A 17654-nucleotide genomic window follows, 5' to 3' on the forward strand; every position below is an offset into this window, starting at 1 on the left:
AACTTCAAGTTCATTCATTATGTGATTATTGTGACCTTAAGCATGGTACTTTTGATTAAGAACATTTTTAGTCAGTTTTGATAATTAATCTGCAAAGCTGAATTTGATTAAATGACCAAATTATTATGGGCAAAGAAGTAAAAGCTAGTGTTTATTAGCTTCTACTTCCTAATTTTGTTGTTGTTTGGATGATGGTTGGTTTTATTTTGTATAGTCTGAGGATTAGATCCACATTTAAAATACACATATGCCTATATGGTGGTTGTCTCAGTTATATCTTTATTTGTTTCTACTTTTTAAGGGTATTTTTTTAACCTCAATTTGTGGCTTAAAAGAGATGGTAAAATGTTCCCAAATTAAGATTTAGTAAAACACTAACTTTTTTTTTACTTGATGACAGCATCTGGAAGGATTATTGCCATTAGTCCTCTTGTTGGTCAAAAAAAAGACCAACTCATAATCAAGATTTGTCATATTGTTGGATTCTATCATGCTATTATGAAATACATCTCATCAATTTAATAATAATAGCCTTTTGGAGGGAGAAAAAATTATCTTTAGATGTATAAATTTAAAAAAATCTTTAATAAAGAAAATAGTCCAAACATTCATATTGCTAGGATTCTTCAGAAACACTACATTCTAATCCAGTCTTTAAAGTTAAGGTCTTCTGATGACACTAGTCTGTTGCAGTTATACATAGATATACAGAACTGGTTTCTTTTCACAGTACCTACACTTTTAGAACTGACAGTATAATTTTGAGGCTTATTGTAGAATTCCAGAAACTGTAACAGATAAATATTTTGAATACCATTCTGCATTCCTTTTAACATTTTGTATTTTCTGAAATTTGACAATTCTTCTGCCTTTAATCACATTTTCTTTTTTTTTTAGTAAAATTTTTTTTACTATAAATTTTCCTTCTAGGTATATTATTTTCATCTGACCATTAAGGATTTAAATTTAGGTTAAATTCAGTAGCATGAGACTGCTACGAGGAACCTAGATTCTAGTTTAATGTCTGTCATCACTGGGTTTATGTGACTGAACAAATCAGTGAGCTGTGTTGGGCCCCAGTTGCCTAGTTTGTAAAAATGAGAGGTGTAATCTACTTCTGGCTTAAAAATGAGAAGTGTAATCTACTTCTGGCTTTAAACTATTAGCAAGTTCATGAAGTAGATTCTTATTTACCTTTAAATTTAAGTAGATAATTAGTTGATTCTTAAGTATGTTTAAAAAGATAATTACGAGTTTAAGGGTGGTTCAAAAGGGTGATTATCATGAAGCAAAAACATTTACTAAGGATTTCTAAATTTAGGAGTTTAAAGTTTATATACAGTAAGTCCTCACTTAACATCTTTGATATGTTCTGAGACTTGAAACAAAACTACATGTAACGAAACCAGTTTTACCACAGGCTAATTGATATAAACAAGAGTTAAGTTCTTATGGCATCTGATGAAGCGGCATTGAACGAAATGACATTATTCAAGGACCCTGCTGTATTCTTTTATTATACGGCAATAACAATGATGATACCTTTAATATTTCTGCAAACTTATGCTCAAGGTTATTCAAAGTGTAAATGTAAAAAATTGACTTTATTTTAGGGAGAGTTATTAAGTATCTTTTGTATATTTCCTCACTGAATCAAATAACTGTATCATGGGGAAAAATTTAGTACACATCGTAGAACATCACTTATTTTGTTTTGTTTTGTTATTGGGGAAGGGGAACAGGACTTTATTGGGGAACAGTGTGTACTTCCAGGACTTTTTTCCAAGTCAAGTTGTTGTCCTTTCAATCTTAGTTGTGGAGGGCGCTGTTCAGCTCCAGGTCCAGTTGCCGTTTTTTTTTTCTAGTTGCAGGGGGCACAGCCCACCATCCCTTGCGGGAGTCGAACCGGCAACCTTGTGGTTGAGAGGACGCACTCCAACCAACTGAGCCATCCGGGAGCTCAGCGGCAGCTCAGCTCAAGGTGCCGTGTTCAATCTTAGTTGCAGGGGGCGCTGCCCACCATCCCTTGTGGGACTCGAGGAATTGAACTGGCAACCTTGTGGTTGAGAGCCCATTGGCCCATGTGGGAATCGAACCGGCAGCCTTTGGAGTTAGGAGCATGGAGCTCTAACTACCTGAGCCACTGAGCCGGCCCCCAGAACATCACTTATAATAGCTGTTTTCCCCTAAAACCATTTTTACCATCTTAATAGACTTCAGTTGATTGACAGTGCGTTCTTTAACCTTCAAGTTCCCATTCAGTTTTTAAAACTTATTTTATTAAAAGTTGAATCTTTGTGTTGTTACCTTTTAAAAAGCAGCATATATGTATACACTTTGTGTATATATACATTCATCTTAACTATAAAAATCTTTCAGGATTTAGGACTGTTTCTTTAGAATTCTTTCCAGAACTAGAATGATTTTTAAGCTGTTGATATTGAAAGCAGCTATTTTTATGATTATACACCAAATCATAGCCTAGATGATCCTCTTTAGGATTGATATAAAAGTTCGCAATTTACTAAAATAAAGGCTAGTTTCATATACTTCTAATATTTAAATACATAACTTTTTGAATGCCTTCTATAATCTTGTATGCTAGAAGCTAAAATATGACTTAACAAGTGATATTTTCTGTTTAATATTAGTAACTGAAATCTTATTTTAAGCCATAACATTTATATTTAGTTAGTATGTATATTTATATAATTGAAACACTAGAGATAGCAGCTGATAAAACACATAGGTTCACCTCCTTTTTATGTGAACTATATTTCCTTTTTCTTTGTTATATTTTCTAGCCATGGAGTGTATATCACTAATATATGTAATTTTTCTAAATATGTATGGACAAAACGTAGTGGAAGCAATATAAATCCATTGCCCAAACTTAAAGCTTAACTTTTTTCTTTTCCACCTTCTTTGAGGCATGTATTTAGATAGAAAAAAAGAAAACATTTGCCCTTGTATTTCTCTATAACAGTATTCACTTTACTATAGAGTGGAATTACGAAAAAGGAGTGACTGTACTGGAGACAATTCAAGGTATTTGTGCAGAAATTAGTTAACAAAGCAGGCTGAAGACTGCTATCCTTCAAAAAGCCTACTGCAATGTTGGCCCTCTTGCTGAGACCTGAAAATTGGAGTGGGGAGTGTTTTCATTGCTCCCTAACTGACTGGGTAGTTGGCTGTGTAGACGCTGTGCTCTGTGCTGCACACCGCCTTTCTCCTGGCAGTTTGGAATTCTGGGATTGTTAGGCAGAGGGTGCCTATGTGACCAGTCCCCCATAAAACCTTGGGCACTGAGTCTCTAATGAGCTGCTCTGAGCAGGTCCATCACACACATGTTGCTGGAAGAAGAGTGAGCCATATGACCCCTTAGGAGAGGAAGAGAGTGTAAGGAAGCCGAGACACGAATTTCCCTAGACACCTCTTGTGCCTTTTTTCCTTGAGATGGACATGTACGCTTAGTACTATGTTGCTGTGATAAATCTGAGTCATGAATGCCCCCATACGCCGAGTCCTTTGGGTTCCAGGGCCTTTCTGAACATGGGGGTGGTCTTGGGGCTTCCCAACCAAGGATCTCTGTTAGTCAACTTATGGAGAAATTCTGCAGGTTATATTTTAAAGAAGTTTTATGTATACAGTTATTATCAACATCATATGGTGAGTTCAGGGCATGTCTGACGTTATTCTGTGACTTCTAACATTCTATTTTAGAAAGTTCTATACAGTCCAAATCTGTCCTGCATACAGTATAGTTCTCTAGAGTATCTTGGAGATTTTTTGACAGGTTCAAATTACAAATAACTCCCCGATATCCAAACTTTTAATCGTTAAAATGATGACAATTAAATACTTTCCTTAAACTCACTCCTGTTAAGAACAGCTCATGGTAGAACTGGACTAAGAAATAAAGCTTGTCTCTGAAGCACTGAAAGCGCATGTGGGGAGAGAAAAGTGCTCGGAACTGAACTTGGGAGTGGACCTTTTATACCCGCCTAATTCTGGATATGTTTAAGACACTGTTCGAGCTTAGGAGTGCTGAAGAAACTTAGTGTCTGATTTTTAGTGTCTGATTTGGGGCTATCAGTGTGCATTGTTTTATTTTGGGGAGAGGGTGTGATTGGTTAAAACGTGAATAAAAGTAAGATGTATTTTTAGGAGTTACTTTGTTTTTTGTATTGCTGACGTGATCATATACATTTCTTCGTATGATGTTCTCTTGGGTGAGGACCCAAGTATTGGCCCTCTTGTTAAGAAGGCTGTGCTGCTTCTACTTACCTTCAATTCTTCTGTTCAGGATGACATATATTTTGGTAATTTCTAATCTAAACCATTCTCTTTAATGTAGTCACACATGGCAGTTTATTATGGTGATTTAGTTTGCGTATTGGAATTTTGTTAAAATTCTTTGAGTAACCTAGATTTACCCAGGTTACATTGACCTGGAAAAAGAGTAATACTAGAATAATCACACTGCTCTGTCCGAAGAATGTCTTTCACCCCAAACTCTCTTCAGTTCCTCTCTGACAGTGACTTACGGCTCGTTTCCCATTTGCTTTTCAATAGTGGTAACTGACATCTATTACGCCATTTGATAGCATGAGCATTTACTTTTCTTCTCCGGACTTCTTGCTATACTTAGGTAAATCTGGTGATAGTACTTTTACATTTCTTGACCATAGCTATTGCTGTATTTAAAATCTTGATTGTTGGTATGAAAAAGAGGAAACTTTCACCTCTATAGCTCGCTCTTTTCAACAAATTTATTGTATGCCGGCACTGCCATTACCCATGTAGTTGGGAGTAGAGAGGATTAAGGCACAGTTCTCCTGTACAAAGAGACTGTTCGCATTGGGTGATGCCTGCGGCGAAAGATCAAGTACAAAATGATGGGGATAATTTTTAAATAAGGGTATCAAAATTTGTATAAAGAGAGAAGATTTTTCAGGAGGGTGAATTGGAATTTACTATGAGGATGGGGTTTAGAGAACTTAGTGTTGGCAAGGAGGGTTGTAGATGAATGTACTGAAGGAGGAAACAGCTTTGGGGACTTGTGGGCATGTGACGCAGCATGGTGTCGTCAGGAAGTTGTATGGAATGTTCAGGTGAATTGAAGAGAATCACCGTCATTACAGTATTGCCCTCCGGTCCACGACCATGGGCACTCTCCATTTCTTTTTTCCCTGTCTTCTTAAATGTCTTTTCACAAAGTTTTATAATTTTCTACGTTCAGATCTTATATATATTTTGCTAGATATTCGGGGACACTTTTAGTATTTTTGGTATTATAATTGGTGTTTTTAAAAAAATAAAAATTTCTTAATTATTTCTGGTGCATAGATATGTGGTTGACTTTTGTATGTTGGTTACTTTGATAAATTCTATTCTAATATTTTGTAGATTCTTATTGAACAGGTAATTAATTACCTGCAAATAATGATAGTTTTTAATCTCTCCCTTTGTAATCTGTTTTCTGTTATTCTGTTGCATTGGCTAAGGCCTTTAGTGTGGTACTGTATAGAAGTAGTCATAGCTGACATTTTTGTCTCATTCCTGATTTAAAAAGGAATGTTTCTAATATTTTCGTATATAGGGGTATCATCACTTTGGCATCTCAGATCCATTTGTATGTGAGAAGATAACTTTTGTTAACCTCTCTGAGAGAAGAAAATACTACTTCTGTCTTTTCCTGGAAGGGATTTAAAAGTAACCACAGCGTTTGTTCATGAGGCGTTTATTCAGTGACTCCCGTGGGCCACAAAGATGAGCGAGACAAAAATACCCACTTTATGGAGTTCATGGCTTTTATTTTTCATTTTCCAACTTTTTTTGTTTGAATTGTTTATCATTATCATGTCAATAAAAAAGGTTTTAGTTGATGGGTATTGTATTGCCAGATGATCTTCCCAAAGAGGCTGTAACAGTCGATGCTAAAAGTATATGACAGTATTTATATGCCACTCACCCTTTTAATAATCACCTAAATGAACCTTTTAGCCTATGCCAATGCAAGAAGAGGCCAACATTATACTGGTTTTAATTTGCATCTCTTTAATTATCAGTGAATACGAACAACTTTTTATGTATACATGAGGCATGTAATTTTCTTTTCTACGAACTGGCTAGTTGTGTAATTTGTTCTTTTTCTATTGCTTAATTTCAGTTTTATTAATGATGTTCAGATCTATAAGCAGATTAGCCTTTTATTAAATGTAGCCCTTTATTAAATGTTGTGTAGAAATACTTATTTTTGAAGAAGTTAAATTAAGCAACATTTTCTCTTTTGATCTTTACATTTTGTGTCTTTATAACATTATAGTTTTAAAAAATATTCAAGATACTTTTCATTTTAACCTTGAATATTCAACCTGAATATTTATCAGAAATTTATGTGGGTATAATGAAGGAAAGTGTGAGTTGGTTTTATTTATTTTATTTAAATAACCATCTGTTTGCTTATATTTTTATTCATTCCATCATTTAGTGATAGCTATTGCTATAGCTTTTATCATTTTGTAATATCTAGTGGTCTTATACCATGCTTTTTTTCTTCTTCCTTTTTTTTAATTCTTTTTTTTGATTTGTTCTTCCTCTGTACTTGCTTTCCTTTAATAATTTACCTGGCTTTTTCTTAGTGTTTATTTTTGTACATGGGCATAATTAGTTTGGCTAGTTTTTTAAAAATTGGGTTGTTATTTTTGTTGAACCAGCATTATATTTTTAGATTAGTTGAAGGTAGAGTTGATAACTTTATAACAAATAACTATGGTATTTATTTATTTTTGTTCAATTATCTTCTGTTTCTGTCAGTAGTGTTTTAACCTTTTCTTCATATAAATCCTGCGCATTTCTAGTTAAGTTTATACTAGATGTTATCAGTGAATACGAACAACTTTTTATATATACACATGAGGCATGTAATATTCTTTTCTCTGAACTGGCTAGTTGTGTAATTTGTTCTTTTTCTATTGCTTAATTTCAGTTTTATTAATGATGTTCAGATCTATAAGCAGATTAGCCTTTTATTAAATGTAGCCCTTTATTAAATGTTGTGTAGAAATACTTATTTTTGAAGAAGTTAAATTAAGCAACATTTTCTCTTTTGATCTTTACATTTTGTGTCTTTATAACATTATAGTTTTAAAAAATATTCAAGATACTTTTCATTTTAACCTTGAATATTCAACCTGAATATTTATCAGAAATTTATGTGGGTATAATGAAGGAAAGTGTGAGTTGGTTTTATTTATTTTATTTAAATAACCATCTGTTTGCTTATATTTTTATTCATTCCATCATTTAGTGATAGCTATTGCTATAGCTTTTATCATTTTGTAATATCTAGTGGTCTTATACCATGCTTTTTTTCTTCTTCCTTTTTTTTAATTCTTTTTTTTGATTTGTTCTTCCTCTGTACTTGCTTTCCTTTAATAATTTACCTGGCTTTTTCTTAGTGTTTATTTTTGTACATGGGCATAATTAGTTTGGCTAGTTTTTTAAAAATTGGGTTGTTATTTTTGTTGAACCAGCATTATATTTTTAGATTAGTTGAAGGTAGAGTTGATAACTTTATAACAAATAACTATGGTATTTATTTCTTTTTGTTCAATTATCTTCTGTTTCTGTCAGTAGTGTTTTAACCTTTTCTTCATATAAATCCTGCGCATTTCTAGTTAAGTTTATACTAGATGTTATCAGTGAATACGAACAACTTTTTATATATACACATGAGGCATGTAATATTCTTTTCTACGAACTGGCTAGTTGTGTAATTTGTTCCTTTTCTATTGCTATTTTCTATTTTTCTATACTAGATGTTATATCTTTTTATTGCTAATAATGTAAGTGGACTATTTTTTTGCAATTTATTCATTGCCCACTCCCCTTTTGTTGGGTTAATGGCATTTTCTTGATCTTCTTCCCACTCCCCCCGCAGTGATTTAGATCTGAACTGTTTTTTGTTGAGATATAATAAACAAAGTACAAAATTCACTATTTAAAGTGAAAAATTCAGTGGTTTTTAGTATGTTCACAAGATTGTGCAACCGTCATCACTGTCTGATTCCACAACATATTTATCACCCCCAAACGAAACTTCATCTCTATAAGAAGTTACTCCCATTTTCCCTTCATCCCCGTCTCTGAAAACCACTAATCTACTTTATGTCTTTGTGGATTTGCGTATTCTGGACATTTCATATAAATAGAATCATACAATATGTGTCTTGTTGTGTCTGGCTTCTTGCATTTAACATAATTTCAGGGTTCATCCATGTTGTAGCATGTATCAGTATTTTTCTTTTTACGGGTGAATAGTATTCCATCGTATGGATAGATCATATTTTGTTTACCCATTTATCAGTTGATAGACATTTGGATTGTTTCCACTGTATGACAGTTATGCATGCTACTGCTATGGACACTCATGTACACATTATGTCTTCATTTCTCTTGGATAACATACTTAGGAGTGGAATTTCTGGGTCATATGTTAGCTCTATGTTTAAAAACTTGAGGAACGCTGAACTGCACCATTTTACATTCCCACCAGCAATGTATGAGGGCTCCACTTTCTCCATTTCCTCACTAACACTTGTTATTGTCCTTGTTTTTGATTATAGCTGTCCTAGTGGGTATAAAGTGGTATCATTGGTTTTGATTTGCATGTCCCTAATGACTAATAATGTTGAACTTCTTTTCATATGTTTATTGGCCATTTGCGTATCTTCTTTGGAAAAAATGTCTATTCAAATCCTCTGCCCATTTTAAAGTTTGGTTGTTTCTTTTTACTGTTGAGTTATAAGAGTTCTTTATGTATTCTGCATACTAGAACTTCATCAAATATGTGATTTGTAAATACTTTCTCTCATTCTGTGGGTTGCCTTTTCATTTTCTTCATAGTTTCCTGTGAAGTACAAAAAGTTTTAAATTTTGATGAAGTCCAATTTATTTTTTTTCCATTTGCTTATGTCTGCTTTAGGTGTCATATCTTCAGAAACTATTGCTTAGCTAAAGGTCATGAAGGTTTATACTTGTTTTCTTCGTAGAGTTCCGTAGTTTAGCTCCTACATTGAGGGTTTTCATACATTTTGAGTTAATTTTTATATACGAAGTGAGGTAGAGGTTGGATATGATATATTATGTTCTGTTTTATGTAGTGGTCACCTAGAATTTTACCATTCATGTTTTACTAAATATAAAATTGTTGAAGAGGAAGAAAGATATTAATACAAGGATTTTTAATGACTTTGTTCCTTCCTGCCCTTTTTCAATCTTATAGTTATCTAGAATTTTAACATTTTAATGTATCTCAGATTAATTGTTTTTCTTTCGCTACTAGTGCTTATTCAGATTTACCCACAAATTCTTATATTCTGCATGTTTTGGGGGAAGAAGTTTTCTCTCTACAGAAGTTGGATCATTTAATTGTTCTGTCACCAAGGAGCCTGTGAGTGACGAACTCTAAAAATGGCTTATTTTTGCCTTCATTTGCAAATTGTATATAAACTTGAAGATGACAGTTATTTTTCTTCCTTACTTTGAATAGATTATTTCATTGTCTAGTGTTGCTGAAGCAGTCTCCTGTTAATGTAATTTTTAATTTTTGTTTATTTTTATTTTTTTAGATAATCGCTTTTCTGGTAGCTTTTTAGATTTTTCTCTTTATCTTTGGCATGCTACTATTTCACCTGGTTGATTGAATGGGTTTTATTTTTACTTAATTCTGTTAGGAACTCATGCTTAGGACTTCTTAAAGGAGGATTTATGTGGTAAATTAGTTGTTGAAAATCAGAAGTCTTTTCTTTGAATATTTCCTTCTCCAGTATTCCTTCTTTTTAATCCTGGAAATTTGCCTTCTCATTCTACCTTTTGTGTCTCTTATTTATTTCATATTTTCCAAGTTTTATTTCTAGGTAATTTCCTCAGATCCTTCTCTGGTTTACTTTTTCTCTCTTTGATTGTGTCTAGTTTGCTATTTAACTCATTCGTTGAGTTTTTTCCCTTTAATTTTAATGATTATATTTTTCTTAAATATAATAAGGCTGTTTAAGAAGAACATAAGTTTTCTTTTTTATGATGTTTGCCACTTCTTTCCTGTCCTTAATCATTTTAATTGTTCTTTTATCTCATTTACAGGGTTCTATTATTTGGGATTTATTGTTCTTGGGGTGCTACTGCTCAAGTAGGCTGATTCTCATTTTGGGAGTTCTTTTAAGTGGGATTATTTTCTGGGGAGTGATCCTGTGTGTTCTGGGTTGTAGAAGTGTTCATCAAAATAGTTGGCATTTATTTCTTCTAGATGTTCAGGGTCAGAGCAATTCAAGTTTTTATGTTAATTTCCCACTGTGATTTCTATAACATGGCGTCTCTGGGAATTTTGTCTCCTCTATCTATGCATGGTACAGCATGGGGCTTCCATTCTCTTGATGCCACCCCATCTTTCTTCCTTTTCTCCACTTCTCTTCCACACACAAGCTTGCCTTTTGCCTCTGTGGGCTGATAGTAGAAATTTTCTCCCCCTGTATTCATTGGTGGTGCAGTTTTTCCAGGCTCCTGGCTTTACAGTGGGATTTGAGTTCCGTTCACATTTTATGGGCTGAAGGCCATGTTTCGTATGTCCACATAGGCATTTAAAAGCCTCAACTTGTAGAGACTATATGTGGCCTACGTTGTGATTTTTCAAAACTTCCTGCAACATAACCTCATAATTCCAAATTCTGCCTTATTTTCTTGCTCTTGGAATTTTTGTTGTTATTGTTCTTTTCATCTCAGCTCTATTTTAAAATTTGGGTATTGTGTTTTATCTCGTAGTTCTATATATCCATAACATTGGTGTGGGTTAAGGGAGGGTATTCCCGTTAGCTTGGTCTTTCATTTCCCAAAAACTGTATTGCCCTAACTGGTTGGTTGTGTTTAGGAGGGCTGTTCATATTAATATTGTAACCGTTTAGTATAATGAATTCTGTCATTATTTACAAACCTTTTTTAGTTGGTTTTCTTGGGTTTTTCAGGTATAAAAAGAACCATGTCATCCAGAAACACTGACACTTTTGCCTCCATAAATTAGCCTTGAAATTTTTTATATCTCATTTCTTTATTTTGTTAATTGCTCTGGTTAATTTCTCCAGTGACCATTTCCATATTATTCCTCACTTTTATTTGAATTAGATACTTTTAAGAAGAATTTTTTCAAGAAAAAATTCTTGACATTTTAGAAACTTAATAAGAAATTATTATAGTGTAGTTATTATATATGATGTCACCAAAATGTCATTCTAAGAGTAAATTACAAAAAGTAATACAAAAGATAAATACAAAAATGAAATAATTCTAATTCACCATTTTTAAAATACAAGTTTTTCATTCTTCTATATTGTCTCTTTTAGTATCCTCGTACTGTATTTGCTTAAGTGTTTTAGTGATTGAGTACCAGTTAATAGGGTGTTGTAATAACCACAAGTAGCACCCCTCTTCCCCCCTCCCCCCCCGTATATAGAAAGATAAAACTTAGAAAGGAATATTTATGTGTGAGAGAGATGAAATTAAATCTGTTCATTTTAACCTACCTTTATTTTTAGCTACTCATTTCTGTGGTTCTACTTCATGGTATTTATAATTTCGTGTTGTATTTAGGCAGTGATATTAAATGTGTTGTGGTTGTTGTCTTCACAATACTAAGTACAGAATAACTGTCTCCAAGAAGATATGTGTGTATTTTATTCAATTATTTAACATGTTTATAAAATATTCTGGTGCACAAGGCTGTGCCTTTTGCAACTAGATTTGATATTTCTGTAATTTAGGGGTTAATTTTATTTTTAGCTTCCTATACAATTTAAATTTCCTGTTGGAGTTGCCTTATGGGTGGTGATAGTATTTTACATGTTTTATTTTGAATGTATTTAAATAACACCAGCCAGGGTCAGCTCAAATACATGAACTCAGATTTCAGTGCTGCAATTTTGTATTAGAATAGCCACAAAATTAAAAATTCTTCAGAGAAGCCTTGTTACTTACAACTTGTAAATTCAACTATACATCAGTTTCCTTCTTAACTGACCTCAGATTGTTTTGGGGGAATCTCTTTCCATGTATTCAGTCTTAAAGAGAGATTCTCCCTTTTTGCCTCTTACTCACTCACCTGCTTTGCTGTCAGAAGCTGTCCCTTCACTGCATGCTACACGAGGAAACCACGCTGGCTGACACTACTTACTCAGTGTGAGGGTCCCCTTTCTAGTCTCTAGTATAAGACTTAGGGATGAGGCAGCTGTAGATATACTGACTGAGAGCACAGGCTTTGGAATCAAATACTAGATCTGAGTTTGAATCGCCATTCTTTTGTTTAATAACCTATGTTTGTCTTTATAGTAAGTTTAAAAGTTTTTTAAGTTAGTTTCCTCCTCTGTGGTGAATAGGATGTACCTACCTCACAGGGTTGTTGTGAGGATTTAATAGACTTACGTCCGCGAGACACTTTTATTGGTGCCTGACACATGGAAGGTGCTCAAGAACTGGGTTGCTGTTACTTCACTTAAAAGTAGTAAATCTACCTCTTCAGTAACTTGGCCACTTTTATCTTAGAAACTTTTAGAGACTAGCTTTAGGAAAACAACTAAATGCATTTCATATTAGATAAGTGGGGCTTATTTATCCTTTGAAAATAGTTTAGTAATCCTCCCAATTTTTGCTGCATGGATTAACCTGCAGTTAAATGTATAATAGAGTTAGAAAAACACAGAGAACTCTGGAACAGTTTTTAAAAACATTAGGCTTGTGTTTTAATATAGTAGCTTGGCTTCCTTATAAATAGTGTTTTTGTTTTGTTTTGTTTTAGAGGGGTTTTCGATTTTTAAAGCTTCTCTGAGGTACATTTAGTACCTACTTGAGAATTCCTGACCTATTTTAATGTTGGTGCAGTACATGTTGTGTTATAGCAGTGGGAGTATTACATTGGGGGTTTGGAGACGTGGGTATTTGAGGCCTGGCTTTGCTGTTGACTTTGCACACAGGTCCTTGGTCAAATAAAACCTCCTACGGCTCAGTGATGTGGTGCTTCTACCCTACGTCGCCTACCTACCGACTCAGGAATTTGCTCAGAAAAATGAGACAAAATAATTATGTGAAGGCTTTTCAGAAAGTGCAGAGGGCTCTCCAGAGTAAAGATAAATTGTTATCTCAGTTCTCACCTTACTTTTGTTCATTTAACATCTTTTCAGAAAACAGTGTTGGTACCTCACGAATTCTTAGAAATTGAGATCCATATCTCTGTTAATACTATTTCTGTGACCAGAGACATTTTGGTAACTTTTTTTTTGAATTGTGAGATGGTGTATGACTTCAGAGGTGGAGGATTTTAGTCGTTTCCCAAGGAGCCAGAAAACAGTTGCTGGATAAGCCAGTTGTTTTCAGGAAGTGTAACTGTAGCTCTAGAAACGCTTTTCACTCTCTGCTCAGAACTGATCACTTCCATTAAGCCTTTAATTAACTACTTGGTTTTAATTAATTTGCATCCATCTGCATTTATGCATGCAGTTCACAGTATATTAATTTGTATTTGAGTGTTTTTGTAAGTCATTTTGTCTTTTACATGTGATGACCTGGTCTTGTTTTCTCAGCTAGCTTGGAATCTCCTGAAGGGTAAAGACAATTGTCCTTCCCTTTCCTCACTACAGGTCATTCATTATACAGGATGCTCTCTCTAATGTTTCTACTGCTTGTGTGAGGGAAAACTTTCCCTGGAACAGAGTGCTTTCATTCAGTTGGCCTAATTTTACAAAGTATGCATCTGCAGAAAATTTCAGTTGTTTTAATTATGCCTATTTGGAGTTAAAGACAAAGGCATCAAAACAGTATACTGCTTGATTTTTAAAATGTGGTGTTTAAGCTGCCATACATTTCAACTAAGGCTAGACTTAGTTTTTTTGCTTTTTCAACCATTTTGTTAATTGTAAAAAAAAAAAAAATCTAGTAAATCTCATTAAATAGTTTGAATTTTAATACTGTAATATTTTAAGGAATGTGGTATTTGTATTGTTAATAGCTATAGTTTCAAATGATGCTTAACAAAAAGGAATTTATAAAAAAGCCTTTCTTTTATAAGAGGTATAATTTTATAAAGTGTCCCAGTTTATTTCTCATTTTTTAATTAAATTATTGTTGATTCATACTGTTGAAGTTTCTCATGTAAACCTTGATATGGAGGAGACTATTCTTGCATTAAATTTCCTAACTTATCAGGAAATGACTATATTTGAAAACAAACTTCTTTACATTTGTTTTCATCAGAGCTTTCTCTAATCAAAACCAGATAAACCTACATCTGTTATCTTTGTCCTTAAAGAATTTGCTAAAGATGATGTTTCTTCCAAATGAATGTTTGCATTTTATTTTACAGATTCTTTTTCTCTAAAATCAATTTTTGCTCCCTAAGAAATGTTTCTACATCTTCTTCAGGAATGTCGTTGTCTGCTGGGTCTTCCCCTCTTCATTCCCCCAAGATCACTCCACATACGTCTCCTGCTCCCAGAAGAAGAAGTCACACTCCAAATCCAGCAAATTACATGGTGCCTTCTAGTGCCTCTACACCTGTTAGTAACCCTGTGTCTCAGGCCCAGGCCTCCGGTCAGGTGATCCAAAAGGAAACTGTCGGTGGGACGACGTACTTCTATACAGACACAACTCCAGGCCCTTTGACTGGAATGGTATGTCTGCATTAAAGGGAGTTGTGGTGCTCTAATCAGTTTCTTCTTAATGAGATTAATGAGCAAGTTTGCCCCCCCCTTGCATCTTTTTATTGTGATGTGAAAAAGTGAGTATTTCATTTTCTAACTTAGATGCTAATTGTAAGCTTTTATCTCTTCAAAGTAATCTGTTTTTGCATTAAGAAGAACTCTAGTTTGGGGCATATCTGGTTTTAATCAGAAATTAGGTTATATTCAAGCTGTAGTTAGGATTGTATAGCATGTTTTGCTTATGTGGTTACCCAGTATTGGTGCTAGCTGATGTTGATGTTTGCTGACATTTGTTTATAGGCAGTTTTAGCTCTAGTAAGAAGTTAAAGAAGGGAGATGGTTTCAGTAGTTACTGAAAGCAAACTGATGATAAACTCCTGCCTCAGGGAAGGCAGTGATTTAATAGTTAGATCTCTGGATGGTGGAGGATGTGTAGTGATAGGAGGCCTCCAATATGAATCATTCTTTAGGGGGCCTGATTCTGGATGAGGAAAGAGCTAGCTGTCAAGGAACCCTCAGGAGAGGAGGGGGCGGGGAAGAGTTGTCATGTTTTATAAATCGTATTTTTTAGCTTCGTTATTTTGTCCATATTCAAACTTATTTTTTAACTATAGAAAAATAAGTAGCAGATGGAGAGCTCATGACTAAAAAAGCCAAATTCCATTAAAATATGAAAGCTTATCTAAACCGTAGACATTTGACATGTTTATATGATAGGCATAGATGAAAGTATATTTGGATTTTGGTAAGCAGATTTTGATTCCACAAGTTAAATGAATGATTTATTTTGATTAATGTTTTACTAAAGGGCAATTTAAATGGAAAGACAACAGATTAAGAGTCCCAGTTCTGCCATTGTTTTGTGACTCTTGAATCTTGGTACCACTGGCACTGTTTCCCTAATTGTACATGGGGATAATAATACCTAACCACCTTATGAGAAATAAGTGGGAAAACATTTATAGAAGTACTTGTAAATAATGTGAATGCTTTTTTAAAAATAATAAAATAGCTAATAGTTTTTTGTTTTGTTTTGTTTTTGGTCAGAGATCTTTCAAAAGTTATCACAGAACACCTTGCCGAACAGAAGGTCAAATAATTGAGGTAGAGTAGAGACTTTCCTTGGTTCTTTCAAGTAAGAATTCCATCCATGTTTTACCTTTTGGGGGTTTATTATATTTTATAATTATTTACATTTTTATTTTATTATTTATAGAAAGAAGAAATTTAATCTATAAAGAGGTTCTTTTGTCACAAAACTCTCAGCTGTTTTTGTAGAGATTATATATGACACAGTTTTATGTTTTTAACCTTCAAACCACTCTTTAAAATATGCTCATGGTAAATGTGAGGTAGTTAAGCCAAACTGCTATCTGATGTGAGGAAACCAAGGCAAGAAAAAAAGGAGGTATTATTCTCCCTGCAGAGAGAAGTTAAAGGAAACAAGTATTGCAAAACACTTCCTGGTTGAGATTCAGAGCAGAATAATCATCTGAGGGCAACAGAAACTGGCTGAATTAATTTTTAAAAGAGAAAAGAAATGTTTGTTTCAGCTTTTAAAATGAAAGAATAGAGCAAAAGAAATTTAAGAATGTACTTTGATATTGTGTCGTGGACCAGTGAGGGGAAGGAGGAGAAAGCAGCGTGGTGGGAATCAGGAAGCTGGAAACAGATTTAGTAACCATTGTGGTTTGCTTAGAAGGTAAATATATTGTCGCACCCTTCTGTCCACTTAAGCTGCTGGCGCAGGGTAAATCGGTCCTCCTTACTTTGGCAGTTCAAAGTGCTTAACAAGTGTTTAGGTAACACTTACTTAGGTTGGCCATAAAAAGCCCGCAAGAGGGCAATTCTTTGGGTGGCCAGGGTGGTGTTACTTCATTATCTGACCGTACCCAAACACCTTTAATATCTGTTTTTTTCCTCTCTTCCAAGTGCTTTTAAGAATACTTGCAAACTGGAATAACGTTTCATCCAAAGAGCTACTTTTGCCTCTCATTGGAGCTTAAATTTCACTGTATCTGAAGAAGTGTTTCCTTTCTCATTGATTATTAAATATAAGATTATTTTTTAAATGAATTCATTCAGAAAGTATACTGGTAACAGCTGTTCTCTGAGATGTTTAATTCACTATCATTTAAAGATTTTTAAATGTATCAATTTATCACTGTCATTTAAAGATTCAAACTTTTATCAAATCATGATAAAGCTTATCCATTGAGAAAAATGGGTCCTTACATTTTATCCCTCCCTATCTTTTTAGGTATTTCCAAACTATCATATTTATCCTCCCACTGCACCTCACGTTGCTTATATGCAACCAAAAGCAAATGCACCTTCCTTCTTCATGGCTGACGAGCTCCGACAGGTACGTGTTCCCGATTCGATTCATGCTGGGGGTACTTAATGTCATTTGTGCTTTTAACAGAGACCTAACAGAAGGAACAGGCTCTTTTCAAAATCGTATTGTTTCATAGTCCTTAATCAAATATGCTGTACTAAAGCAGAGAGAATTTGTAAGTTCTAATTGACATTAATTTAAGGAAAGCTGTTTTTCAAGAGAATTGCAAGTAATTATGTGTTAGGAAATAAAATATAGAATGGCTATTTAAATGGGCCACGTTTCTGCACTTCATATCTGTGTATTGAAAGATTTCTTTGAAGTATATAAATAAATTATTTAAATCGTTTCTAACCTTCAGAAAACTTTTTGCTAATATCTACAGGTTGAGCATAGGGAGTTTGGCCCAGAAATAAACCTTTTAATATAGCTCAATATTTTCTGTAAAGTAGGTTTTGTAAAATATTTTTTTTGTTAAACTTAGATATTATTTGATATATAGAATTTCATTTTACGCTTAGATACTCAGAAGTATTTTTGTTTCACAGAAGTAAGTGCACTAGTATAATGTTCAT

General features: G+C 33.8%; 1 protein-coding gene across 6 annotated transcripts in view; it reads left to right on the plus strand.

Moving 5' to 3' along the window:
• PAN3 (poly(A) specific ribonuclease subunit PAN3) overlaps window positions 1-17654 on the plus strand; it is a 134333-nt gene that overhangs the window by 82782 nt on the left and 33897 nt on the right. For 4 of the 6 annotated variants that reach the window (XM_019736452.2, XM_019736448.2, XM_074330062.1 and 1 more), the window contains 3 exons: window positions 14464-14711; window positions 15789-15845; window positions 17002-17106. In XM_019736452.2, the coding sequence (XP_019592011.2) occupies window positions 14464-14711; window positions 15789-15845; window positions 17002-17106 (410 nt within the window). The remainder of the gene's footprint in view (window positions 1-14463; window positions 14712-15788; window positions 15846-17001; window positions 17107-17654) is intronic. The other 2 variants (XM_019736453.2, XM_019736451.2) reach the window with 1 other exon arrangement.

Source organism: Rhinolophus sinicus, linkage group LG04 (genome assembly GCF_036562045.2).
Source record: "Rhinolophus sinicus isolate RSC01 linkage group LG04, ASM3656204v1, whole genome shotgun sequence".
Taxonomy (NCBI): domain Eukaryota; kingdom Metazoa; phylum Chordata; class Mammalia; order Chiroptera; family Rhinolophidae; genus Rhinolophus; species Rhinolophus sinicus.